Source organism: Bos grunniens, chromosome 7 (assembly GCF_055505025.1).
Source record: "Bos grunniens cultivar Pamir isolate PY7600 chromosome 7, Bosgru_T2T1.0, whole genome shotgun sequence".
In the NCBI taxonomy this organism is placed as follows: Eukaryota; Metazoa; Chordata; class Mammalia; order Artiodactyla; family Bovidae; genus Bos; species Bos grunniens.
Genome location: NC_141171.1, coordinates 39,824,317 through 39,850,401, shown reverse-complemented (window position 1 = coordinate 39,850,401; position 26,085 = coordinate 39,824,317). Strand labels below are relative to the sequence as shown.

Here is a 26,085-nt window from a genome sequence, read left to right as displayed (position 1 = left end):
GTGAAGTCGCTCAGTCATGTCCGACTCTTAGCGACCCCATGGACCGCAGCCCAACAGGCTCCCCCGTCCATGGGATTTTCCAGGCAAGAGTACTGGAGTGGGGTGCCATCACCTTCTCCCGCTTAGGGCCTGTAAACCCCATTTTTAAGAGAAACATGACTGAAGACAGGGAAGTCCCATATGTAGGGTCTTTCAGTAATCAGGGAAGAAGTCTTCCTAGAAAAGACTCATTTCAGTATTCCTAGATTGTGGTACTCCAGAGAGTTTAACACCATTGGGCACTGCATAATTTTAAGAGTCCTCTGGTGACTGGGAAGAGGGCTATTTGAAGAGAATTAAAAGAGAAGAGGACCGTCCTCGCTCAGGAGAACAATGGAAATTGTAGCCTAGACATTAATTCCCTTACAGCTAATTTTGTTGAAAGACCTTAGGGGAAATAGGTGGTCTACTTGACCTATCATTTACACAGATGCAGAGCTACAAGACACTGTCCTCGATGAACGTCCGTTTCCTCGCGGTAGAACTGGGAACCCAGGAGTCAGCAGCCCACAAAGCGCGACGACGAACAGGGGTCTGGGTTTGTGCGAGTAAGGAGCTCAACGAGCCCTCTCCTCGCGGACAAGCTCAGCGAACTACACGTCCCAGAATCCTTGGGTTCTCACGTGAACTACATTTCCCAGAGGGGTATAGCGACAGTCCCTGCCCCGCCCCTCCTGTACCTACTTGGGGTGCCCAGCTTTTGCAGCTGGCGTGAGCAGCCACCCGACCTGAGGTTGGCCTAGGCAGCACCTCGGGCGAGTCCAAACTCCAAGCTGCTGTCAGGCTGTGGCAGTTCCGGAGCCTCCCGCCTGCAGCCCACGGAACCCCAGAGGCCTGGGAGAGGTGAGCGGCGGAGGGTCGGCGGGATGCGGGAGGGAAGACCCGGCCTCGGGAGGATGCGTCGGGGCGCGGGACACAGGCCCAGCAGGAGCAAGCTGGGCCTTTGTGGGCGCCAGCGGGCCGAGGGCCGGGCATCCGGGCTCTGTCCTCCTGACGCCACCGCCTCCCACAGACGTGCCCTGAACGCCAGAAGTCGGACACTTCCTCCCTTTTGGCCGGGCTCAGCCGTCCTCCTGCTTCCTCCAGATAGGTTCCCCTCGCGCTACCTGCCCGGCTCCTTCCGGCGTTTGAATTGCTCTGGGCCGGCAGTGAACGTGAGAAAATAATTTCCTTCCCCTACCATCGCCGCAGCGCTCCCTAGTGACAGGCTTGTTTTGCCTGAGAAGTGAATCGCCGGCTTCCCCCAGTGGCAGAATCAGGACTGGAATCCAGGTCTCTGGTTGTCTGTACCTCGTTTCTCAAGACAGCAGCCTCCTCCGCCATAGGAGTACTGATACTTTCCCTTTCCAAAGCAGTTTTCTCTAAAAATCTGGAAATTATTTCCTTGCAAGGAGGAGGACGAGTTGGGTGGGAAGACTCGAAATGCAGAAAAGTTGTCACATATGCACGCACGGAGTTTAGAGCAGATGCCAGCCTCCCTGGCAAGTTGCTCCCACTCTGCCCTCAGTTTCCTGATCTGTAAAATGGGAGCTGACAGTGTCAACCGTGCTCAGTAATGCAGGTAGTGCCTGGCACTTCGTGAGGCTCAAGGAGTTGCTGCTGCTGCTGATTGAGTCCTAGGACGTTTTTCACTGAGCCAGGGAAAGAGCTGGGCCTGGAACAGGATGACCCAGCTCCTCTGTCTGGTCCTGCTACCCCTGGCTGCTTCTGACTTCCTTCTCTGTGGACACTTGGCATCATTCTCAGGGAGTGTAAATGATTCAGAGCTGCTGATTCAGAGGGGTGGAAAACAGAAGGGGCTTCCTCCTGGCTCGCTTTGTCTTCCCTCAGATCTGGCTTCTGGAGACTTCACCCATCCTCAGGGGACACTGCCCAGAAAGAAGATATGGCTACTGAACAGAGGGAAGCAAGGTCTCAGGTGAGTTCATTGTCATCTCAAGTCTTAGGCACAGGTGGGGTTTTTAACCCTCAAAGTAAAATTCTCTACCCAATACAGTTTTCGCCAGGATTTGGAGCTCAAGTCCTTTTCTCTTGAAAGAATTCTTACAACTGGTCCACTATGGTGGATGATGGGTTCTGCAAAGAATATTTGCCTTCCCCCTCCCCACCCCACCCATCCCCATCCATGTCTGCTGCTGACACTAAGTCACTTCAGTCGTGTCCGACTCTGTGCAGCCCCATAGACAGCAGCCCACTAGACTCCTCTGTCCCTGGGATTCTCCAGGCAAAAATACTGGAGTAGGTTGCCATTTCCTTCTCCAATGCATGAAAGTGAAAAGTGAAAGTGAAGTCACTCAGTCGTGCCTGACTCTTAGTGAACCCATGGACTAGAGCCTACTAAGCTTCTCCGTCCATGGGATTTTCCAGGCAAGAGTACTGGAGTGGGGTGCCATTGCCTTCTCTGCATCCATGTCTAGTGTTTCTCTTTTTTTTTTTTTTCCCTAATAGGTGCTCTTTTAGTCATTAACCTCAATTTACTATATGATTACTGGTTTGAGAAGTAAGATACCACATGTCTTATACCACTTGGGATCAGAACAAACAAACATACACTCTTGACAGAGTTCCTTTCTGATATACTCCCTTTGCTCATTCATGTCCCCCTCCCTACCCTTGGCCAGAATGGTTTTCTTTTTCTTTTTCTTTCCACCCCTGAGAATCCTCATGATACTTTCCAAGGCTTTGCCCAGTCCGTAGTTTTTAGTTTTTTCTCCTTCTTAACTTTCTGGATCATGCAGCTTGTTTCCATCACTGTCTTGAAAACTGATCTTGACCTGCCATTTTCATCTTTATGCTGTGAAAATGAGAGTGGGACCCCATCCAGGTGAGCCAGTGTGCAAATAAAGGATAACCATGTTGGAGGGGACATAGATAGAGTAGTCTCTTGACTCCAAGAGTAGAGAGAAGACTCCTCAGGAAGCAGCAGTGAGAGTTCCATAGGATATTAGTAGTGGAGAGCAGGGTATACAGTGATTACTGAGTGGTTCTTTTGAGCTGTATGGCCAGGTTTGTGCCCATCTTTTCTGTTGCTGTTAATGTGCCTCAGTTTCTTCACCTGTGAAAAGAAAATAACAACCATACCTACCTCCTAGCATAGATGACAGGATCCTGGGAGTTAGTGTGTAGAAAAAGTTTTGATCAGGGCCAGGTACATAATAGATGTTCAGTATGTGATGGTTGGGAGAAGGCAATGGCACCCAACTCCAGTACTCTTGCCTGGAAAATCCCATGGATGGAGGAGCCTGGTGGGCTGCCGTCTATAGGGTCACACAGAGTCGGACACAACTGAAGTGACTCAGCAGCAGCAGCAGCATGTGATGGCTGTGGTGGCTGAATGATATTAATATAATATGTGATACTATTATTGTTGGTAGATAGAAATGCCTGTACAGTGTCCTTCCTCATCTAACCATAATAGGTAATGTTGCTAGGGAATATCCCAAGGGCTTTAGCTTTATTCTCACTGTTATAGCAAAGTAGAAGTTATTACCCCCATTTTACACTTGCCACTGAGGCTCAACAAAGTCAGGTAATCTGAAATCAAACCCAGGTTCTAAGTTCATGTTGGTTATTGTCCAGTCATTCCTCTTGTACCTCTTTTCAGAACACAGGGCAAGCCTAACCCCCAAGTTACCCGAGCTGTCTGCAATGGGATATTGTATATTTTCTGGACCCATGAAATGTGGTGGTTGATCTTCTGCGCCTATGGCTAGGACCTGCCTTTGCACATTGGGGTTGCTTTCTTCTAAGGCTTTCACATTCCATTCCAGCAGAGCCAAGCTGCTCTCTTGCCCCAAATCTTCTCTGTCCCAGTGTAGAAGTCCTGTATGACCTTTCTCCCTAACCTCACCTGCTGCCTGTACATCAGTACTACATGGACTTGTGTATAAAACTCAGTGACAGGACATTTAAGACCAGAGAGAGAATATACCCACCAAGTGCTGGGTTAAAAGAAAACTTCAGTTACTGTCTTGTCTCTGCCCTGGATAAAGTATGTGCCCTGGATCTTATGTTCCTCATCTCTAAAATGAGGATTAAACTAGGAAATGGTATGTAGTCTTGTCTAGCAACACTTTTTTCTTTCATTGCTCAAATTATTCATGCATTTTTCCTGTCTGCCAATTGGATTGTTATTTCTTTTGAGGGCAAAGATCATTTCTTGTATCCCTCCCCTGTGCCAATAAATTATCTTATTATATGGCACTGGATGTTAATGTTTAAAAATTCAGAAAATAAAAAATACATATATAAAAAAGAAAGTAAAATCACTCTTACCCCAACATCCCCTGGACAAAATAATGGTCATTCCTTTGGTATGCAGCCTTCAGAATAATTTTCTATGTACCTTTATTTATTCATTATTTATTTATGTACATATGTATGTGTGTATTTTTCTTTTCTTTGCATTGTTCACTTAAGAAGACTTTCTTTTCTCTCCTTGCTGTTCTCTGGACTTCTGCATTCAGTTGGGTATATTTTTCCCTTTCTCCTTTGCCTTTCACTTCTTTTCTCAGATTTGTAAGGCCTCCTCAGACAACCACTTTGCCTTCTTGCATTTCTTTTTCTTGGGGATGGTTTTAGTCGCCACCTCCTGTACAATGTTATGAACCTCCGTCCATAGTTCTTCAGGCACTGTCTACCAGATCTAATCTCTTTTAATTTTTCATTGTGATAATATATACATAAGATTAAATTTACCACTTTAACCATTTTTGAGTATATAATTCATTGACATTAAATACATTCACATTGTTGCGTTACATCAATACTGTTTATCTTCACTGTATGGATTATCTCATTTATTTCTTAACCCTGTTAGATAGGCGTTGAGAAGAAGTTTTGCAGAGTGGTTAAGTATGAAGCCTTGGATGTTCCCTGGATTGGAATTCTATCTCTACCACTGACCAGCTGTGATATTGTGACTTATAATATGAAGTATATATTTGGTCTTTGTCCTTGTTTCTGGCAAATAATTTCCAAAACCCTTGTGATTTCCTAAGGGATTAGTAATAAATGATTTTTATCCCTGAAATTACTTCAGAGCAATGAAGGCAAAATGGATGTACTTTGTTATTCATAACAAGCCCTTTCATTCACACCAGAGTTAATGAGGTGACTTTTGGACCCCACCTAAAGATGGGGACTAATTGCCAGGGAACCTCGATTAAAGGGTTGGAACTTTCAGTCCTGCCCCCCTATACCCACCACCACCCTAGGAGATGAAAGTTGAATCAGTTGTTAATGGTCAATTATTTAATCACTCATGCCTATGTAATGAACCTTCATGAAAATCCAAAAGGGTTCAGAGTTCTCCCAGGTTGTTGAACATTTAAAGAGTCAGAGAGAATGGCAAATCCATGGTGCACCCCCTCCCTGTACATCTCTTTCATCTGCCAGTTCCTGAGTTACATTCTTTTTATCATAAACCAGTAATCTAGTAAATAAATGTTTTCCTGAGTTCTGTGAGCCACTCTGGCAAATTAATCAAACCTTAGGAGAGGGTTGTGGAAACCTCCAATTTATAGCCAGTCAGTCAGAAACACAGGTAACAACCTGGACTTGTGATTGACACTGAAGAGGGGCCAGTGTTGTGGTACTGACCCTTTAACCTGTGGATCTGACACTATCCTCAGTGTCAGAATTGAGTATCCTTGTAAGACACCCAGCTGGTGTTGCACAATTGCTTGGTGTATGGAAAACCCCCCATATCTGGTGTCAAAAGTGAAATAGTACTGTATTTAGAGTCGAAGAGACTTGCAAGAGAGTGATGTTTCCTTCATACCAACTGTGTGACTTGGGTAAATTTCTCCTTTGCTTTCTCATGTGTAAAATGGAGACAGTTTCATAGGGTTGCTGTGAAGACAAAATAAAGGTTTATACTAAAGATTAATATAAAGCTCTAAGAATAGTACTTGGCCTGAAAAAAGCTTTCAATAAATGATAGCTGTTTTACTTTCCATTGTTACTGTCTTCAAGTTTCAGGGAGCACAAAGATAGTGCCTTAAGTTATGTAAACTAATCCCTCTCAGTGATTATTTCTGTTTCCATTTCTTTGCTGTTATTAGGACGATGATAAACATCCTTTTATGTACATTTTTGTTCACTGTTCGTTATCAAACAAATACAGTAATTGGAGCATTAAAGAATATGCACATTTTAAAGCTTGTAATGTGTGTTATCAAATTGCCATCAGAAAGATTATTCTAATTGACACTCCAACTAATGGCATTAATACCTCCACACATCTTTTGTAGTGGTTAACAGGGCCTGGTTCATACTTCATGCTACTCAGTATATATTTGTCACAAGTCAATTGTTCATTAAACAAATGATCTGGAAGTTTTACAACCCAGAATAGTATAGAAGCATTTCATGGTAGCCCATCTACTACCCACTGCCACCTTTTTCACCCTGTGTGATGGGTGGTCCTGGCTGAGCTGGGATGGCTTGTCTCTACAGGTGTCAGTGACGTTCGAAGATGTGGCTGTGCTCTTTACACGGGATGAGTGGAGAAAGCTGGCTCCTCCTCAGAGAAACTTGTACCAAGATGTGATGCTGGAGAACTATAATAATCTTGTCTCCTTGGGTAAGGAAATTTCCCCTGTAGATACAGAATTCAGAAATCTGGATACCTCAGTACCTGATTCCCTGGATAAAAGCCCTGGGTCATTTAAAAACTTTATCTGAGGTTTTTTTTTGTTTGTTTTGTTTTGTTTTGCCTTAGCACTGTACAAATTGGATCTCCATAAATAAATCCGAAAAACTTTTTCCCCCTCACAGGCATGGAATTGCCCCTTGGATGGGACAGTCTACAGAGCTGCACATTAGAAATTCCCTCATTGTAGGCACTTCCCTTGTTTTCCCTCTGAGACTGAGCTTTGATGTGTTTGCTCATCTCTTAGCAGAGCATCCCTCAACCCTCTTCTTTGACCCAACACTTGCTTTTCTCAATTCTCTTTTACAGGGGTCAGCAAACTTTTTCTTTACAGGGCCAGGGAGTAAGTATTTTAGATTTTGTGGGCCATATATGGTCTCTCTAACATATTCTTTTTTTTTCAACCATTCTTTGCTCAAGAGCCATACATAAACAGATGGTAGTCTAGATTTGGCATATGAGACCCATAGTTTGCTGACTGCTGCCATCTTTCAAAGGGGTCAGATAGTGTTTTCTCATTTTAGACAAGCTTCTTGATACATAATCCTTTCCATAGATACCTGTTACAAATGTTAATTTAGTCTGTATGTATAACAATGCATTTAAGAGTATATGCATATTCCCTCTTGTATAGAAAACTGTTTTCCCTATTAATCAAGGCTGTACAAGTATCATGCCTCACTGACATACAACTAAATGTTGCGTTGTCCCTTGCCTTTGCCCTAACATACGCCCTCACATCATGGGTCACAACCCAAACACCCCACAGAAGTTCTTTGTATCATCCTTTGAGTTTTCTACTCAGATTTCAGATTCTTCTTTGCATCAAGGCAAAATCAAGTCTTTTTGTTTTCTTTTTTGCTCTATGAGCAGGACACCTATTTCCCAAACCCAAAGTGATCTCCCTGTTGCAGCAAGGAGAAGATCCCTGGAAGGTAGAGAAAGAAAGCCCTGGAGGCTCCTCTCTAGGTGAGTGGGTGGGGAATCTCTGCAGGCAGCAGTCTGGTAAATGAGTGGGTGTGTGACTTGAAGATGTTGGTCAGGGAAGTTTTTCTGGCTTCTCAGTGCTCTAAGTGGTAGAGAAGGGATGCCAAGGCCCCCACTTGCAAGCTTCCTCTGTTTCTCTGATACTTCACAGGTGAATCTCTCAGGATCTTTTTTCTTATTCTTTCCTGTTGTTTCAGAGGAGAGCCGCATTTTTAAGTATTCATTCAGCAAGCTTAGTGTATTGAAGGAACTGCAGCAGATTCATTCTGACTGAAGCCCAGGATCATGGGAAAAGAAAGAGATGAGGAAGGAAATAGATTAGAAAGCCAGGTGGGGGCCACACTATGAAGCGCTTTGGTTCAGTTCTTAGGGATGGGAGCTGTCCATGGTTGACTGGAAAAAATTCAAGGATTTTAAACTGAAGAATTATATAGTCCTTCATATTCTAGAAAAAATGGCCTCAGTCTGAGACACTATAGATAACCTTCGGTAAAATCATACCTAAAGACGCTGAGCACACCTACACTGGCAGATAACACCACAGTCATAAAGCAAGAGCACTGGTGGAGGCAGAGCTCCAAGGCATGTAAGGGACTAAAAAGCGCATCATGGAGCATGATTATGACATGTCACCATTTATGTCTAGAGAAACTTACATGTATGTTTGTCTGTATGCATACTAGGTGTCTAAGTCCTGAGAGAAAAGTCAGGGGACACCTAACCTGGTAACTAGTTCCATTTGGATTAGGATTGAGAATGGACATGATGAAAAGCGACTTTATTTACATGTAATATAATTAAAATTTTCACAGAGAATATATTAATTAAGTCCTTATTTTGTAATTTGAATTTAATAAGAATGGTCACTTCAGAAACATTGTTGGGCTTAGATTTGAAGTGAGGAAAAACTAGAGGTGGGAACCTTCTGGAGATTATTGCATAATGTAGGCAAGACATTACCTAGAAGGCACATGCAGTGGGTTCAGGAGGGAAAAATAGGGGCCCCTTTTTTAACGGTATAGGACAAGTTTGGTATGGGATGGGTTTCATTTGAGATGTGAGCAAAATACAGGTACAGGTTACCGGTAAACAGCTGTAAAAGAATTTATGGGTTGGAACTGAACAGGGAGGTCAGGGAGGCGTCAGTGCAAAGGTGGCATTTGAAGCCTTTAACTGTGCAGGTAAAGGAATAGAGGAGCAGACAAGAGTCCTAGGAAACCTCAGTGTTTATGAGATGGGTTAAGAAGGAAGAATCTGTGATTGAGCCTGAGAAGAAGTCACCAGCAGATGGACTGCAGGACAGGCTATATCCATCCCTAAAGCCCACACACCTTTAGAACACTTTCTTCCTAAAGTGAGATTGTACAAGGTGAGATCTTTTGAGCTGGAAACCACACTTGTCTCTGTTTATATCTTTTAACTGTCATTTGGGAGAAATACACTAATTTTGTGGGAATTCCTGGAGACCACCACAGAGTAAACAGAGAATTCAGGCAGCAAGGAACCAGTGAAGAGTTAGGAAGGATATAAGTCCCACTGCGAGGTGTGGGCCGAGTCTGGCATGAAAGATCAGAGGAAGAAAAGGAAGAATTGTTCCCTTTCCCTTCACCTCAGGAGACTCTGATCCATGAGGAGTCCCCCTTCCTGAGTGAAGTATTAGTTGGATTAAACTGAATAGAAAGTATGACTGCAGTCCAAAGCTGTCCAGAGAGACCCCAAGGCCACCTAGCAGAGATCTGGAGTCTTTCTCAGGTTTGGGATGTTGGAGGAAAACTCTGAGTGGGTGTCTGGAGGAAGTAAAGACGTCAGAGCCAGCCAGTGTGTGCGTTTCTCTTGATGCAATGAACTTCCTCTTTTTGGTCAAAGGTGACAGTCAGATGGGGTGTCCTGGGAGTGCTGGCATGTGTCGTGTCCCTCCTGCACCCCTGGTGAATCCCCCATCTTCCTCGGCCAAAGTACCCTCGGAACAATTTCCTTCCAAGAGGAACTCACTTCCCTGTGAGCTCAGGTTAAGGACCTGGATGTTCTTGGAAGCACTTCGATTATTAACTCTAAACCAAAGCCAAAAACCAACCCTTTGAACAACCAGTGACAGAAAAGCTTATGCTTCCGAGGTAGGACTCCTAGGATCTCTGCTGCTGCTGCTGCTGCTGCTGCTAAGTCACTTCAGTCGTGTCCGACTCTGTGCAACCCCATAGACGGCAGCCCCCCAGGCTCCTCCGTCCCTGGGATTCTCTAGGCAAGAACACTGGAGTGGGTTGCCATTTCCTTCTCCAGTGCATGAAAGTGAAAAGTGAAAGTGAAGTCGCTCAATCGTGTCCGACCCTCAGCAACCCCATGGACTGCAGCCTTCCAGGCTCCTCCATCCATGGGATTTTCCAGGCAAGAGTACTGGAGTGGGGTGCCATTGCTTTCTCTGCCTAGGATCTCTAGTTGCCTGCAAATATGTTTTTTAAAATATTATTTTCACTTCAAAACTATTCATAAATAGGAAAAACAAACAAAAAGGGAAAACAAACTGTCATCCTTGGATCCATATGTTTTATATTGAGAGATAAGAGGGAATGGCTCAAAAGGTACACATCTCATCTGAGTCTCTTCCTTAAGAAATGAGTCCAAAGTCTATAATCAGTTTTCTGAAATATTATGTATATGTGTGTATGTGTGTATAATAGTTGTTTAGCCACTCAGTCGTGTCTGACTCTTTGACTTCATGGTATGCAGCATGCCAGGCTCCTCTGTCCTCCACTATCTCCCAGAGTTTGTTCAAACTCCTGTCCATTGAGTCAGTGATGCCGTCCAACCATCTCATCCTCTACCATCGCCTTCTCCTATGCCTTCAATCTTTCCCAGCATCAGGGTCTTTTCCATTAAGTCGGCTCTTTGCATCAGGTGGCCAAAGTATTGGAGCTTCAGCTTCAGTATTGGTCCTTCCAGTGAATATTCAGAGTTGATTTCCTTTAGGATTGACTAGTTTGATCTCCTTGCTGTCCAAGGTACTCTCAAGAGTTTTCTCCACCACCACAGTTTGAAAGCATCGATTCTTTGGTGCTCAGCCTTCTTTATGGTCCAACTCTCACATCCATACATGACCACTGGAAAAACTGTAGCTTTGACTATATGGGCTACATTGTCTAGATTTGTCATAGCTTTCCTTTCAGGGAGCAGTCTCATTAGATTGTTGCTATAGCATGCAGTGGTATATATATATACACACACATACAGGAATAATGTGATTAAATCAACTTGAACATCTCATGAGTTTGGTTTACACCCAATGTAAAAATATTCTTTAATTCGAAAATTTAAAAACCCAATGATGATCTGGGTAAACAATTCCCTCCAATGAGAAAGTGCTTTTCTTTGTTTTTTTTCTCTTCCTTTGTTGTATTTATGCAAGAATTCAGGGCAGATTGAACCTGGCCAGATGGTCAGCTGAGCAGTCATTTGTGGGCTGCCTTCAACTTGCTGAGATTTGTTGGGGCTGCATCTGCACAGAGAGGAGAGGTCTTTTTCTAATTTGCAGAGAAGTGCTGTAGAGGATATAGCAGCAATCTAATTAAAGAGCATGCAGTGGTTTTAAACAGTGGATTCCTTACAAGGTGAAAGTGTGTTTAATATGTTTAAGTTAGTCTTGTGCTTGTCCCCTGCCCTCACCTCCTGCCACCAATATCTTTTTTCCTTGTAGCTGCTAGAATGGTTTATTTAAAATGTAGATCAGGTTATCTTACTGTCATGCCCAAAGCCTCTTGTGGCTTCTGTCACATAGAACACAATATAAAGCCCCCAGCATGGCCCTCAGAGGCCTTTGTGGTCTGGTTCTGGCTGCCTTTTCACGTTCATCTCTTTCCTCTCTGCCCTGTATTGGAGAACTCTAACCACCCTGGTCTCTTTGTAGTTTGTCAGGCAGGCCAAACAGGCTCCCACGTCAGGGCCTCTGCACTTGCTTTTTCCTCTCCTGGACCATTTTTCTTCCTGGCAGCCAGGAGCCCATATGACTCACTTCCTTGTACTATATAGGTTTCTGCTCAGTTTGCACTTTATCAATTAGTCACAGCTCATCTGAACATGGTCTTTTATCCTCCACATTCTTTTTTCCTTCACCATACTTTATTTTCTCTGAGTACTCCTCACTGCAAAATAGTACATATTTATGTATTATCTGCTCTTACTCTGGACTGTAAGTTCCCTTATGCTGGATTGTCTGTCTATTTGTTCCCATCTCCTCAGTACTTAAAGTAGTGCTTGGTTAGAGTCAGCTTCCAGTTAGTGAATCCATGAATAACTTCGTTAGGTAGTGGTGACAGAGCTGGAAAAAAGGGAACCAATTTCAGAGGTATTTGGCAGATAAAAGCAGCAGGACTTAGAGATGGATCGGATATGGAAGATAGAAGAGATGGAGTTGTCAAGGATGCTTCGCTTGGTTTGTGGCCTATTCTGGGATGGACAGTGACATCATTCAGTGAGATAGTGGTGCTAGGAGATCAGATTTGGGGGTTAGTATAAATGTGGTTTTAGATGAATTAAATTGAATCATCTTTTGGTTGATCCAGCTATTCAAGTGAAGATGTCAAATAGCCTAGTAGATTTAGAGTTCCATCCCTCATAATATACACTGAGCATTAAATGTGAAGACTCGGTCACTAAAAGATAATTGAAGCAATGCTTGAGTTTGAGTTAACCTGTAGAGTGGATTCAGGGTACAGCAAGAGCAAGAAAGAGAATAGGACTCAATCTAGAGAAACTCTGGCATTTCATGGCTAGGTAGAGAGAAATGAACCTGTAGGGATGATAAAAATAAGGTGTACTATAGAAGGAAACTCAGGAGTCTAGTGTCATTGAAGTCAAGGCTCATAAAGGATGGTATCAGTAGAGGTGGGGAAAATTAAATGAATTTGAGACTTATTTAGATGTTAGAAGAAACAAGTCTTCATAATCGATTAACTGAGGGAGAAGTATGAAGGATGCCTTTTAAAGTTTTGATTCAGAACTGGTGCCATTTATAGAAACAACAGGTGCCATTTATAGGTTATACAGGTTGGAAGGAGGGAATAGTCATAAATTCAGTTTTAGGCATGTTGAATTTGAGCTGTCTTTGAGACATCTAATCGCTGTTTTGAGTAGGATGTTATATAATTAGGTATGGAGAATAGAGAAGTCTTGCCTAGAATATGTCTGTAAATGAACCTGGCCTGTGCAAAGGGTACAGAGTGAAAAGAATTGGGGGCCTAGGACTCAACCCTGTGGAACTCCAAGGGTTAAAGATCAGATAGAGGAAAAGGAGTGCAGATAGAGGAAAAGGAGACTGAAAAGCTGCAAAGGAAACTGAGGCTGGTGGACCATGAGGAGAATGTGGAGGCGAGCTCAGGCCGAGAACTCCGGCAGCTGCCTACTGTGGCTTAGGCAAAGAACTTCTCAGTGCAAAGGAGGAGTCACTCTCGGCTGCTGCTGAAACGTGAGTTAGGTGAGGACTGAAGAGCACGTCTTGCTTTTTTCACATGGAGGTCATTGTTGCCTTAAAGAGAGTGGTGGTAAGAACAGAAGCCAAAAATGAGCCCATGAGAGGTGCATGAGGAAATGAACACATGGAGGATACTATAGAAGGTGAGACGTGATGAGGAGGTAGCAGCAGCAGCTGGCAGAGCTCTTATATGGAAATATACATACATATTTCTTTTTTTCCTTTGTCCACTCCAATTATATTATACAGCATACATTATTCTACCCCTTTCACTTGGTATATATTGAAGCTCTTTGCATGTCAGTTCATAGAGGGCTTTCTCACTCTAAGGAGTAGTTCTGTGGTCTTCGGCTGGCTCTCTTCTAGGCAGAAGAGGTGATTTTGATTGTGTGTGGCTTTGGGTAATGTTAACCCAGTTAATCCAACTATCCATCAAAGAAATCTGCTTGAATAAACTGGGTACATTCTCACCAAGAAATTCTTTGCAACTGTGAAAAGGAATGAGGGGAGATATCTATAAATTCCATTGTGGAATGATAATATTACTAAGTGAGGAAAAATATAGATAGCAAAGAAAAGAGGAGATACCAAAAAAGAAAAAGTGTGTATTTGCTTGTATTAAAAAAAAAAAAAAGATAAAAGCAGATCAATAAAGAACCCAGCTGCCAGTGCAGGAGACACAAATTCCATCCCTGGGTTGGGAAGATCCCCTGGAGGAAGGCATGGCAACCCACTCCAGTATTCTTGCCTGGAGAATCCTATGGACAGAGGAGCCTGATGAGCTACAGTTCATAGGGTTGCAAAGAGTCAGACATGACTGAAGTTACTTAGCATGCACACATGTATCAATAAAAAAGGTTACCTGTAAGGTGAAAGAAGAAAAACAAAAAAGATTAAGAGAATAAGGATAGAATTAAATAAAACTGGAAAAAGTGTTCCATAAATATTAAAAGCAAAATGAAACAAATGACTCTAATAGTATATCATGTCGTTGGTTTAGTCACATAGAGAAGAATTATCTCAATTGCCTTTAAATCACAGCAGTTTAAATAAAGATCCGTAGTGGTTTATATCAGTGTTATGATTTATAATAAAAAATATATATTTGGTGCATGAGTGCTCAGTGTGTCTGAAACCTCATGGACTGCAGCCCACCAGACTCCTCTGTCCATGGAATTTTCCAGGCAAAAATACTAGAGTGGGTTACCTTTTCCTACTCCACGGGATCTTGCCGACCCAGGGATCAAGCCTGCGTCTTCTGCATTGGCAGGAGGATTCTTTACCCCGAACCTGGGTACAGTTCTTAAAACTGTGGGAAATCCTAGGTGATAAGAGTCCCAAAGTTGTCTTTGTTATGTTAATGATGTTTCTCTTGGACCCTACCTTAGAATGGGATTTGGTTTCCAGGACCAGTCATGTGATGAAAGGGTTGAAACTTTTAGTTCACACCAGGGAGGGGAGGGGGCCTGGAGGTTGAACTGGTTGCCAGTGGCCAATGATTTAATTAATCATGCCCATGTAATGAAGCCTCCATAAAACCCCAAAAGGACAGATTCAGAAAGCTCCTGAGTTGCTGAACATGTGGAGATTTGGGGAGAGTGATTCACTTGGGGAGGGCATAGAAATTCCCTGCCCTTTCCCCATACATTGCCCTATACATCTGTTCCATCTGGTTCTTCTCAAGGTATATCCTTATAATTAACTGGTGATCTAGTAAGCAAAAGTGAGTTATGAGCCACTATCGCAAATTAATCAAACCTAAGAAAGGGGTTGTGGGAACCTTTGATTTATAGCCAATTGGTCAGAAGTACAGATGATAACCTGGGCTTGTGACAGATGTCTGAAGGAGGCAGGGGGAAGTCTTATAGAACTGAGCCCATAACCTGTGGGCTATGATACTATCTCTAGGTTTTAGTAGGAAATGGCAACTCACTCCAGCATTCCTGCCTGGGAAATTCCATGGACAGAGAGGAGCCTGCTGGGTTACAGCCCTTGGGGTCACAAAGAGTTGGATATGACTGAGCATGCATACTAGGTATTATAGATAATGTTAGAGTTGAATTGTAGGACACCCACTTGGTATCCAAGAATTGTTTATTGATGTTTTAACCACCCCTGAGAAGCACATTGGATTTGAGCAAAGAACATTTACTATCTTACAGGCAAAAATAACTTCAAACAGTTATGTTGATTTTGGTGGATATAGTAAAAGTATGTGGTTGTGTTTACAAGTGGAATTCCTATCTTTGAGAAATGTGTTCTGAAATATTGATGAAGTGATATAATAGGGCATTAGCATACTTTAGCATACTCTAATGGAAGAGATGTAAGGGAGTTATATTGGGTTGGCCAAAAAGTTCATTTGAGCTTTTCCATAACATCTTACAGAAAAACCTGAGTGAACTTTTTGGCTTTCTCAGCCTGTTCCAACAAAGTACCACGATTGTGTGGCTTTAAGCAACAGAAATTTATTGTCTCACAGTTTTGTGGGACTATGCTTTCTGTGAAACTCTGGATAGGGTCCTTCCTTGCCTCTCCCTACCTTCTCGTGGTGGGTTGCAGCTGCATCACTCCAGTCTATGCTTCTGTTGTTATTTGGTGTTTCCAGGGGTATCTTGACATGATCTTTCTGTGCTTGCCTGTGTCCAAATTTTCCTATTATAAAGACACCAGTCATATTAGATCCCACACTAATCATCTCATCTTAACTTGATTGAATCTGTGAAGTTACTCTTACCAAATAAGGTCATATTCTGAGTTACTGGAAATTAGGACTTCAACACATCTTTTTGGTGATACGATTCTACCTATAAAAAGGTAATGAATGTAACAGCATTAGTAATTGTCGATGCTGGCTTGGTCATTCATTGTACAATTCACTCTACTTTTGTATGTGTTGAACATTTTCTGTAATACAAAGCTTTAAAAATTAGAATTACAAACAACAAAATTTTTAAAACAGCATTTCTCTTTTTCATGAACAAATAAGCATTATGGAATACATTTTCAGATGTGTAGTTCTATCCCCATTGTGGTATTATGTTTAATTCTCAGCAAATAGCTCCCTCAGTTCTCTGACTGTGAAAAGTCTTGAGACTTCAAATGCATGTGACATTTTTATAGGAATAATTTTGAATCTGAACACCTGTAGAATAAGGTGGGGAAGGATATAGGTCTGGAAAGTTGACTTGGGTTCAAAGATTTTAATGCTGCCTTTAGCCTTCACACTACCCCATCCATCTAACCTATGGCTAAGCCTTTAAAATCCCATTTTAGACATTTCTTCCCCAAACTTTTGACCACACCTGTATGCCTTCCCTGCTTGCACTCACTACTATCTGAGGGTAGTTTGGATGCTGTTCTAAGCTCACATTTGAATCCATTTCTGTCTTGTGTTTTTGTTGTATAAATTATCACATTGCAATGTGATTGCCTACTCCTTTTTTGTCTCTAATGCAAAACAGTGAACTCCTTCAAGAAGTTAACTGTTTCTTTTCATTACCAGATCTGAAATGTCTTGTGGATCATGTACCTAGGATAGAGCCTAACATATTGTAGGTGCTTTTTAAAAATTTGAAGAATGAGTTAAATAAAGTACAATCAATGCTTTTTGAAGTAAGAGTTCTATATAGTAAGAAGGTTAAATTTGGTAGAAAGTAATACTGGAAAGGTAAAAAACAGATCAAAGGATTAAATTGAAGGTCAATAGCAATAGTCACTATAGAGTAAGAAGGTCCTGAACTTGGATGTATTAATGATGGTTGTTAGAAATATCTTAGTGATACAACTTAAGGGAATTTGATGACTGACTAGACATGGAATGCAGGAGAGAGAAGGTTCTGAGATGAAACTAAGAATTTATGGCAAAGGAGCTGAGGAGGTTATGATATAATTCAGACCTAGGAAGCACAGAAAGAAAAGTTTGAAAGGAATGCACTGGTTTCAGATTTGGACAAACTGAATTTGAAGAAAAATGCACAAATGGAAAATCTAGCAGGCAACTGGAAATAACTCTCTAAAGTGTTTTGAGAGTCAGTATAGTCATTGACATCGGAGGTGTGGGAGTGGATGAAATCATGTGGGAAGAGAAGATTGAAGAGAGATGCACAGAGATTCATAAGCACCAAGGGAAAAGAATCTAGACCTAATGACAGGTTTTAGTTGGGGTGGTAGTCATTGGCAAAATCACCTGGTCTCTAAACTTCTGACCTAAGTTATAGCCTCGTTTATGACATAGCTCAGGCCTAGGCTTGACTCTTGAGAAGAGCAGAAGTTGAACTGCACTTAAGGAGACATATCTGTAGACTTAACCAGAAACTTTAAACAGATCATAAAGAACAGTTAGGATGTCCACAATCCAGGACTCATGTCCCCTTCAGCAGGAAACATAAATTTTGGACTAAGGTATTGGCACTTGAAGTAGAGTGAAATGAGTTTCCCGTTATTGGTATGGAACCTTGTAGCTGTAATTACTTCCATTAAAAAATTAAAACTGCCCAAATCTGTTTTTCTATTCTCCTTTAAACAAAGCTTTTCAAAAGTGTTTCTATACTTGATGTTTCTCCCAGTGTTTCTTCTGTGCACTCCTCCTACTGCTAAGTCGCTTCAGTCGTGTCCAACTCTGTGCGACCCCATAGACGGCAGCCCACCAGGCTCCCCCGTCCATAGGACTCTCCAGGCAAGAACACTGGAGTGGGTTGCCATTTCCTTCTCCAATGCATGAAAGTAAAAAGTGAAAGTGAAGGCACTCAGTCATGTTCGACTCTTAGCGATCCCATGGACTGCAGCCTACCAGGCTCCTCTGTCCATGGGATTTTCCAGGCAAGAGTACTGGAGTGGGGTGCCATTGCCTTCTCCGCTGTGCACTCCAGTGGGGCTTTATTCCTGTTCCATGAAAAGTAGTTATTAAATCCCAGATAGTCTCCATCTTGGCACAATCAGGGTTAACTTTTTAGTTCTTAACACACACAGTCAACTAGCAATTCCAGTTCCGTTAGTAGGTGATAAGAATGCAGTCACCACATAACTCTCCCTTCTTTCTCACCTACTTAACTACAGGAACCTCGTGATCTTCCCTGTTCCCTGCTTCTACTTGTGTGTCAACACTGTTCTCTACACAGTAGCCAACTTAAGTGAGGATGTAATGGCCTGTGACTTCCCAGCATACACAGGATAAAATTCCAGAGTCCTTACATCACCTGTTAGGCCTTATATGACTTGCCTCTACCTATTGCTTCAATATTATTTACCATTTTCTCTCATGCTCAATGCACTCTAGTAGCCACACAGCCTCTTTGCTGTGTCTCAGAAGTCACCACACTTTGATATTTGCTGTTTGCTTTGCCTAGGAAGCTCGTGCTTCACACATCCATATGGTTGTCATTTATTTACTTATTATTTGTCACACCTTCCCCCTGCACACACACACACAACACAAAACACAAAACCAAGGTATAAGCTCCTTAAAGACTGAAATTCTTAGTCATCACATTCTCTACATTCCCTAGAACTTTACCTGGCCCATAGTAGGCACTTACTAAGTATTTGGGAATGGAAAAGATGTCTCCAGCATATGCAAAGATAACACACACACACACACAAAAAAACAAAAATGTAGGGCTCCGGAAATTGCATGTAGTTCAGCATACCTGGCAAGAAGCCAGGGAAAGGAGATGAGTTCCAAGCTGAGCACAGGTTAGATCATGACAAACTTTGTTCACCATGTTAAGTACTGTGTACCTTATAAGTTGAAGATAAGTTGGAGGATCTTAAGGAAGTTTGTAGCATGGTAAAATGTGAATTTTAGAAAGATTACTCTGTTACAGTGTGGAGACTGAATTGGCAGAGAGCAAGACTATACAAAAAAATCTTCATGACCCAGATAACCATGATGCTATAATCACTCACCTAGAGCCAGACATCCTGGAATGTGAACTCAAGTTGGCCTTAGGAAGCATTACTACAAACAAAGCTAGTGGATGTGATGGAATCCCAGTTGAGCTATTTCAAATCCTAAAAGATGATGCTGTGAAAGTGCTGCACTCAATATGCCAGCAAATGCAGAAAACTCAGCAGTGCCAACAAATATGGAAAACTCAGCAGTGGCCACAGGACTGGAAAAGGGCAGTTTTCATTCCAATCCCTAAGAATGGCAATGCCAAAGAATGTTCACACTACCACACAATTACACTCATCTCACGTGCCAGCGAAGTAATGCTCAAAATTCTCCAAGCCAGGCTTCAACAGTATGTGAACCATGAACTTCCAGATGTTCAAGCTGGATTTTAGAAAAGACAGAGGAACAAGAGATCAAATTGTCAACATCCACTGGATCATCAAAAAAGCAAGAGAGTTCCAGGAGAAACATCTACTTCTTTATTTACTACATCAAAGCCTTTGACTGTGTAGATCACAACAAACTGTGGAAAATTCTTCAAGAGATGGGAATACCAGACCACCTTACCTGCCTCATGAGAAATCTGTATGCAGGTCAAGATGCAGGTCAACAGTTAGAACCAGACATGAAACAATGGACTGGTTCCAAATTGGGAAAGGAGTACGTCAAGGCTGTATATTGTCACCCTGCTTATTTAACTTATATGCAGAGTACATCATGCAAAATGCTGGGCTGGATGAAGCACAATCTGGAGTCAAGATTGCCAGGAGAAATATCAATAACCTCAGATAAACAGATGACACCACCCTTATGGCAGAAAGTGAAGAAGAATGAAAGTGAAAGAGGAGAATGAAAAATTTGGCTTAAAACTCAGCATTCTAAAAACTAAGATCATGGCATCCAGTCCCATCACTTCATGGCAAATAGATGGGGAAACAATCGAAACAGTGAGAGACTTCATTTTGGGGGGCTCCAAAACCACTGCAGATGGTGACTGCAGCCAAGAAATTAAAAGATGCTTGCTTCTTCAAGGAAAAGCTGTGACCAACCTAGATAGCATATTAAAAAGCGGAGACTTTTGCTGACAAAGGTCTGTCTAGTCAAAGCTAAGGTTTTTCCAGTAGTCATGTATGGGTGTGAGAGTTGGACTATAAAGCTGAGTGCCAAAGAATCAACGCTTTTGAACTGTGGTGTTGGAGAAGACTCTTGAGAATCCCTTGGAAAGCAAGGAGATCCAACCAATCTATCCTGAAGAAAATCAACCTTGAATATTCATTGGAAGGACTGATGCGAAAGCTGAAACTCCAATACTTTGGCCACCTGATGTGAAGAGCTGACTCATTAGAAAAGACCCTGATGCTGGGCAAGATTGAAGGCAGGAGGAGAAGGGGACGACAGAGGATGAGACAGGTGGATGACATCACCAATTCGATGGACATGAGTTTGAGCAAGCTCCAGGAGTTGGTGATGGACAGGGTAACCTGGCGTGCTGCAGTCCATGAAGTCGCAAAGAGTTGGACATGACTGAGCAACTGAACTGACTGAAGTCTAGAAGTGGTGTTGGTTGTTGTTAAGTTGACCAATTGTGTCCAACTCTTTTGTGACCCCCAAGCACTGCAGCCTGCCAGGATCCTCTGTCCAAGGGATTTCCCAGGCAAGAATAACTGAAGTGCGTTGCCATTTCGTTCTCCAGAGGATCTTCCCAACCCAGGGATCGAACCCACATCTCCTGTATTGGCAGGTGGACTCTTTACCACTTAGCCACCAGAATTAGGATACTATGGTAGAAACATTAAAGCGTGAGAAGCAGAGTACCATTTAGGTACCCGAGTCCAGTGCTCAAGAGCTCTAGTAAACTTGTTGGTCATAAAACAGCAGTCTTTACATACAGACCTATGTAAAGGTGAAAGTGAAGTCGCTCAGTCATGTCCAACTCTTCGCGACCCCATGGACTATAGCCTACCAGGCTCCTCCGTCCATGGGATTTTCCAGGCAAGAGTACTGGAGTGGTCTGCCATTTCCCTCTCCAGGAGATCTTCCCAACCCAGGGATTGAACTCAGGTCTCCCACATTGTAGGCAGACGCTTTACCGTCTGAGCCACCAGGGAAGTCTAGGTCTCTAACTAAGGCAGGGTCTCTAACTTTACATTATAAATGACAGTCCACAATTTTGGAATCTTTCTGTCTTTTCCCCAGCACATGTAGCCTGCAACCAACAGGGAAAGTACTCTAGTTTTATGACTGCCTCCCACTCTTCTACCCAAATAATCTTATTGAAAGTTGATATTTAGCAAGATTTAGATGGACAAGGAACTTGGAGGGTATGAACAGAAAATTAAAAAAAAAAAAACAAAACTCTTCTTTCCATAACAGTAAATAGGAAACATGAGAGAGATTTTGAAACAGCAGAAAGATTTTGTGATTGGCTAAGTGAAAAGAAGCTATTATTACACTAAATACACACTGTGGGCTTCTCCAGAAGATGTGGTCCCTAATTGAATGAATGATTTATTGATACTTAGTTGTTGTTTTTTAATGAGTGTTATTCTCACTTGCTCTGCATGGCAAATACCAGTGCCTTGGAAAAGAGGAAAAGAAATAGTAAAGATGGGTGCATATAAAATTAGTCAAAGAGAATGTGTAGAGTGAAGGGAAAAAAATCCCAAACTCTAGAGAAAGCAATTTTTAAAGGGGGAATAGAAGTTACCCATGAAGGAAACTGAGAAGTTAACTCTGGTAGAAGAAAAGAGAAAAGCAGACTATATTATGTTCACCAAGCAGAGACAATCTGTACACAGATTGTGAATGTCAAGTAGAAATGTCAAAATACAGTAAGATGCAGAGGAACCCTTGAAATGGTTACTCTAACCCAGGAGAAAATAAATAACTCTATGTATACCTGTTCCCCTGGCAAAATTTAATATTCAATTAATTGATCCTTACCCAATTAAAATTTATTTAACTTAATTCTGTTCTTTACCATGTTATCATGTTAGCCCTTTTTACCTTTTTTATATTTGATCTTTAACTCTTTTGTATGTTGCTTGCATAGCCTCTCTTGCTTGAATCATTAGCAAGGTTACTTTTCTATCTTGCAACCTTTAGTTTCATGCCTACCTGTTGTTACCTCAGTAGATTGATCTAATTCCTTCCTGTTTGAAGTGGCTCTGAAACCCTCTCATTACTTGTATAATGTACTATCCTGGAGGCAACTGCTACAAGTGTTTGAATCGTGTGTGTGTGTGTGAAATTAATATATAAGTTATTGAAACTATTTGACATTGTTCAAAAATTTATATATAACTTGTTGAGGAAGATTAATAGAACATTTTGTATATAATTCAGATGCCATTAGGAGGATCTGTAGGTTAAAAGAGAATGCTAATCTGCTTGCAAAGAATACTTAGGATAGAAAAGGAAAGTGAAATATATTTAGATATAGGTAGATAGATAAGTATAATTACATGTATAGAATATATATATATATATATTTTAGTGCCATGGTGAGTGCCTATAATAAGAGGAAGGGACTGTAAACTCACAGTACCCCATGTTCACTATTTACAGTAGCTCAGACATGGAAGCAACCTAGATGTCCATCGACAAATGAATGGATAAAGAAGTTGTGGTACATATACATAATGAAATACTGCTCAGCCATAAAAGGGATGCATTTGAGTCTGTTCTTATGAGGTGGATGAACCTAGAGCCTATAATACAGAATGAAATAAATCTGAAGGGAAAAATAAATTTAATATATTAATGCATATATATATATGCATTATAATGTGTTAATATATATTAATAATAATGTATATTAATAATATATTGACACATTTAGTTATTAATATATTATTAATATCAATATAATTATAAATATAAATAAATATATAGCATATTAATATACAGTAATTAACATATATTAATATGTATTAATATATGTTATATATTGATACATTGTATGTTACATATAATATATTAATGTGTATTAATATATTGATATTAATTATATTTTATAATTATCAATCAATATATTATTAATATTAATATAATAATAAAGTATACTTATGCATTGGTGCATTAATATATATTAATAATATATATATGGTATCTAGAGAAATGGTACTATTGAACCTATTTTTAAGGCAAGAAGAGAGATGCAGACATGGAGAACAGACTTTGTACACAGCAGGGGAAGGAGGAGGTGGGACAAATTGAGAGAGTAGCATTAACGTATGTAGATTACCATGTGTAAAATAGCCAGTGGGAAGTTGCTATAGGCACAGGGAGCTCAACCTGGTGTTCTGACAACCTAGAGGAGTGGGATGGGGTGGGAGTTGGGGAAGGAGTTCAAGAGGGAGGGGACATGTGGATACTTATGGCTGATTCATGTTGTTGTATGGCAGAAGCCAACACTATTGTAAAGCAGTTATCCTCCAATTAACAATAAATATTATTATTTTCTACAAAACAATTAAAAACACTCAGTTAACTTTTGAATGGACTCTGATTGATACAAAGGAATTTGGCATGAGGGAAAAGGGATGAAGACTTTCCAGATTATGAATGATTATACAAGTAAGAGAAATCTCATGAAGATAATATAAAATTCTGTCATGGGCTTTGGACTCTGATCCCAGACTGCCTTTTCCAATTTGTGGCTCCCCTTTTAATCCTTCTCCATTTTCCCATTAACTGATTCTCCTGGTCACTCTTACACTCACACTCTTTAAATGGGTTTGTTTAGTATTTTCTCCTCCCTCTTGTTCTCAGCTTGTGTTGGCTTATTTCTCTGTACTGCTTAATTAAAACTCCTAAGTTTTTCTTATTATCTTTTGGCCAGATATTGAGACCTTATTTGAATACCATCAGTATTCAGTCTATACATTTAGTAGCCAAATGCTGTATCACATGAAACATTTTCAGTTTTTTCTTTCCTCTCCAGGATGGAAGAACAGTTATAAAACCACAAAGTCAACTCAAACACAAGATCGTTCATTTCAGGAACTGATAATGAAAAGATCCAAAAGGAGTGGACCCTGGGACTTCAAATCAGAAAAACCCTGCAGATATGAAGGCAGATTAGAGAAAAAGCAGGAGAAAAAAGAAAGTGTACAGATAGTTTCAGTCACTCACATGAAAATCCTCACTATAGAGAGAAAACATAAAAATACTCAATTTGGGCAAAACTTGTGCCCAAAGTCAGTCTTTTTTAGGCAGCAGGTGATCCCAAGAGAGAAAGCCCCACCAAAATGTGAAATACAAGGAAACAGCTTCAAACAAAATTTCAGTTTATTTAATCAACAAAAAACCAACACAGCTGGGAAACGTTATAAATGTAGTATGTGTGAGAAAACTTTCATAAATACTTCGTCGCTTCGTAAACATGAGAAAAACCACAGTGGAGAGAAATTATTTAAATGTAAAGACTGTTCAAAAGCCTTTAACCAAAGTTCAGCACTTATTCAACATCAAATAACTCATACTGGAGAGAAACCCTATATATGTAAAGAATGTGGGAAAGCCTTCACTCTCAGTACATCCCTTTATAAACACTTAAGAACACATACTGTGGAGAAATCCTATAGGTGTAAAGAATGTGGTAAATCCTTCAGCAGAAGATCAGGCCTTTTTATACATCAAAAAATCCATGCTGGAGAAAACCCCTATAAATATAATCCAGGTAGGAAGGCATCTAGTTGCAGTACATCCCTTCCTGGATGTCAGAGAATTCATTCCAGAAAAAAGTCCTACTTATGTAATGAATGTGGTAATACCTTTAAGTCTAGTTCATCCCTTCGTTATCATCAGAGAATTCACACAGGAGAGAAACCTTTTAAATGTAGTGAGTGTGGGAGAGCCTTCAGTCAGAGTGCATCACTTATTCAACATGAAAGAATTCACACTGGAGAAAAGCCTTACAGATGTAATGAATGTGGAAAAGGCTTCACTTCTATTTCACGACTTAATAGACACCGAATAATTCATACTGGTGAGAAGTTTTATAATTGTAATGAATGTGGTAAAGCCTTAAGTTCCCACTCAACACTTATTATTCATGAAAGAATTCATACTGGAGAGAAACCATGTAAATGTAAAGTGTGTGGGAAAGCCTTCAGACAAAGTTCAGCTCTCATTCAACATCAAAGAATGCACACTGGAGAAAGACCCTATAAATGCAATGAGTGTGGAAAAACATTCAGATGTAACTCATCCCTTAGTAATCATCAGAGAATTCACACTGGAGAGAAACCATATCGATGTGAAGACTGTGGGATATCTTTTGGCCAAAGTTCAGCTCTTATTCAACATAGGCGGATTCATACAGGAGAGAAACCCTTCAAATGTAATACATGTGGGAAAACTTTTAGACAAAGCTCATCACGTATTGCCCATCAGAGAATTCATACTGGAGAGAAACCCTATGAATGTAATACATGCGGGAAACTTTTCAATCACAGGTCATCTCTTACTAATCATTATAAAATTCATATTGAAGAGAACCCCTAGGAAGTAGATTTGCATGTTTCTGAAACCAAAGCTCACCAGAATACATGAGAGTGATATAATAAATGTAATGGATATGAAAAGCCTTTCTGTAGTTTAGTCCTCATTATCAAGTCTAAGGACAAACCTATGAAATGCATAATGAGGAAACCTGTCAGACAGTTTGTAATAACCTAAAATGAAGAATCCCTGACTGGAGACATTGACTTTGGGCATTTGTAAATTAATTGTTTTCTCTCTACAGCAGTATAGTCTACTTGTCATATGTAATTGTTACATGCATCTGGGTGATGAGGGGAGATGTGCACTCGATTTCCCATTGAAATAAATGTTAATGCTTTTTAAAATAACTGACATTGTAATAGCATATAACAGATGTGATAAAAGAAATTATACATTTTTAGAAAAAAGGACCAAATAAAAGATAAAAATGAACTGTAAACTACCTCTCAATTTCTGGGGTTTGTCCTCTTCCTGACTTGCTGTCAAACTTTGTGCATGGATTTCATTTAAAAATAGAAATAAAAGTATGTTCTCTTC

General features: G+C 40.9%; 2 protein-coding genes across 9 annotated transcripts in view; one reads left to right on the top strand and one right to left on the bottom strand.

Annotated features, from left to right (window-relative positions):
* The window catches only part of PROP1 (PROP paired-like homeobox 1), a 30,672-nt gene extending 29,616 nt beyond the window's left edge, over positions 1–1,056 (bottom strand). The window contains exon 1 of one of the 3 annotated variants that reach the window (XM_086411120.1): positions 724–1,056. In XM_086411120.1, coding sequence (XP_086267246.1) covers positions 724–1,014 — 291 coding nt within the window. In that variant the 5' untranslated portion in view covers positions 1,015–1,056. The remainder of the gene's footprint in view (positions 1–723) is intronic. The other 2 variants (XM_086411124.1, XM_086411122.1) reach the window with 2 other exon arrangements.
* Positions 716–26,085, top strand: ZNF354A (zinc finger protein 354A). 6 transcript variants are annotated; one of them, XM_086411050.1, is made up of 5 exons: positions 716–882; positions 1,052–1,957; positions 6,499–6,625; positions 7,568–7,663; positions 23,984–26,085. In XM_086411050.1, exons 2-5 carry the CDS (start codon positions 1,925–1,927, stop codon positions 25,546–25,548), a joined length of 1,821 nt encoding a protein of 606 aa, XP_086267176.1. In that variant the 5' UTR covers positions 716–882; positions 1,052–1,924; the 3' UTR covers positions 25,549–26,085. The 6 variants fall into 6 exon arrangements, with proteins under 6 accessions (XP_086267176.1, XP_086267182.1, XP_086267180.1 ...); XM_086411056.1 differs by lacking the exon at positions 23,984–26,085 and adding an exon at positions 9,548–10,188 and having other exon boundaries at positions 1,870–1,957; XM_086411054.1 differs by lacking the exon at positions 23,984–26,085 and adding an exon at positions 9,548–10,188.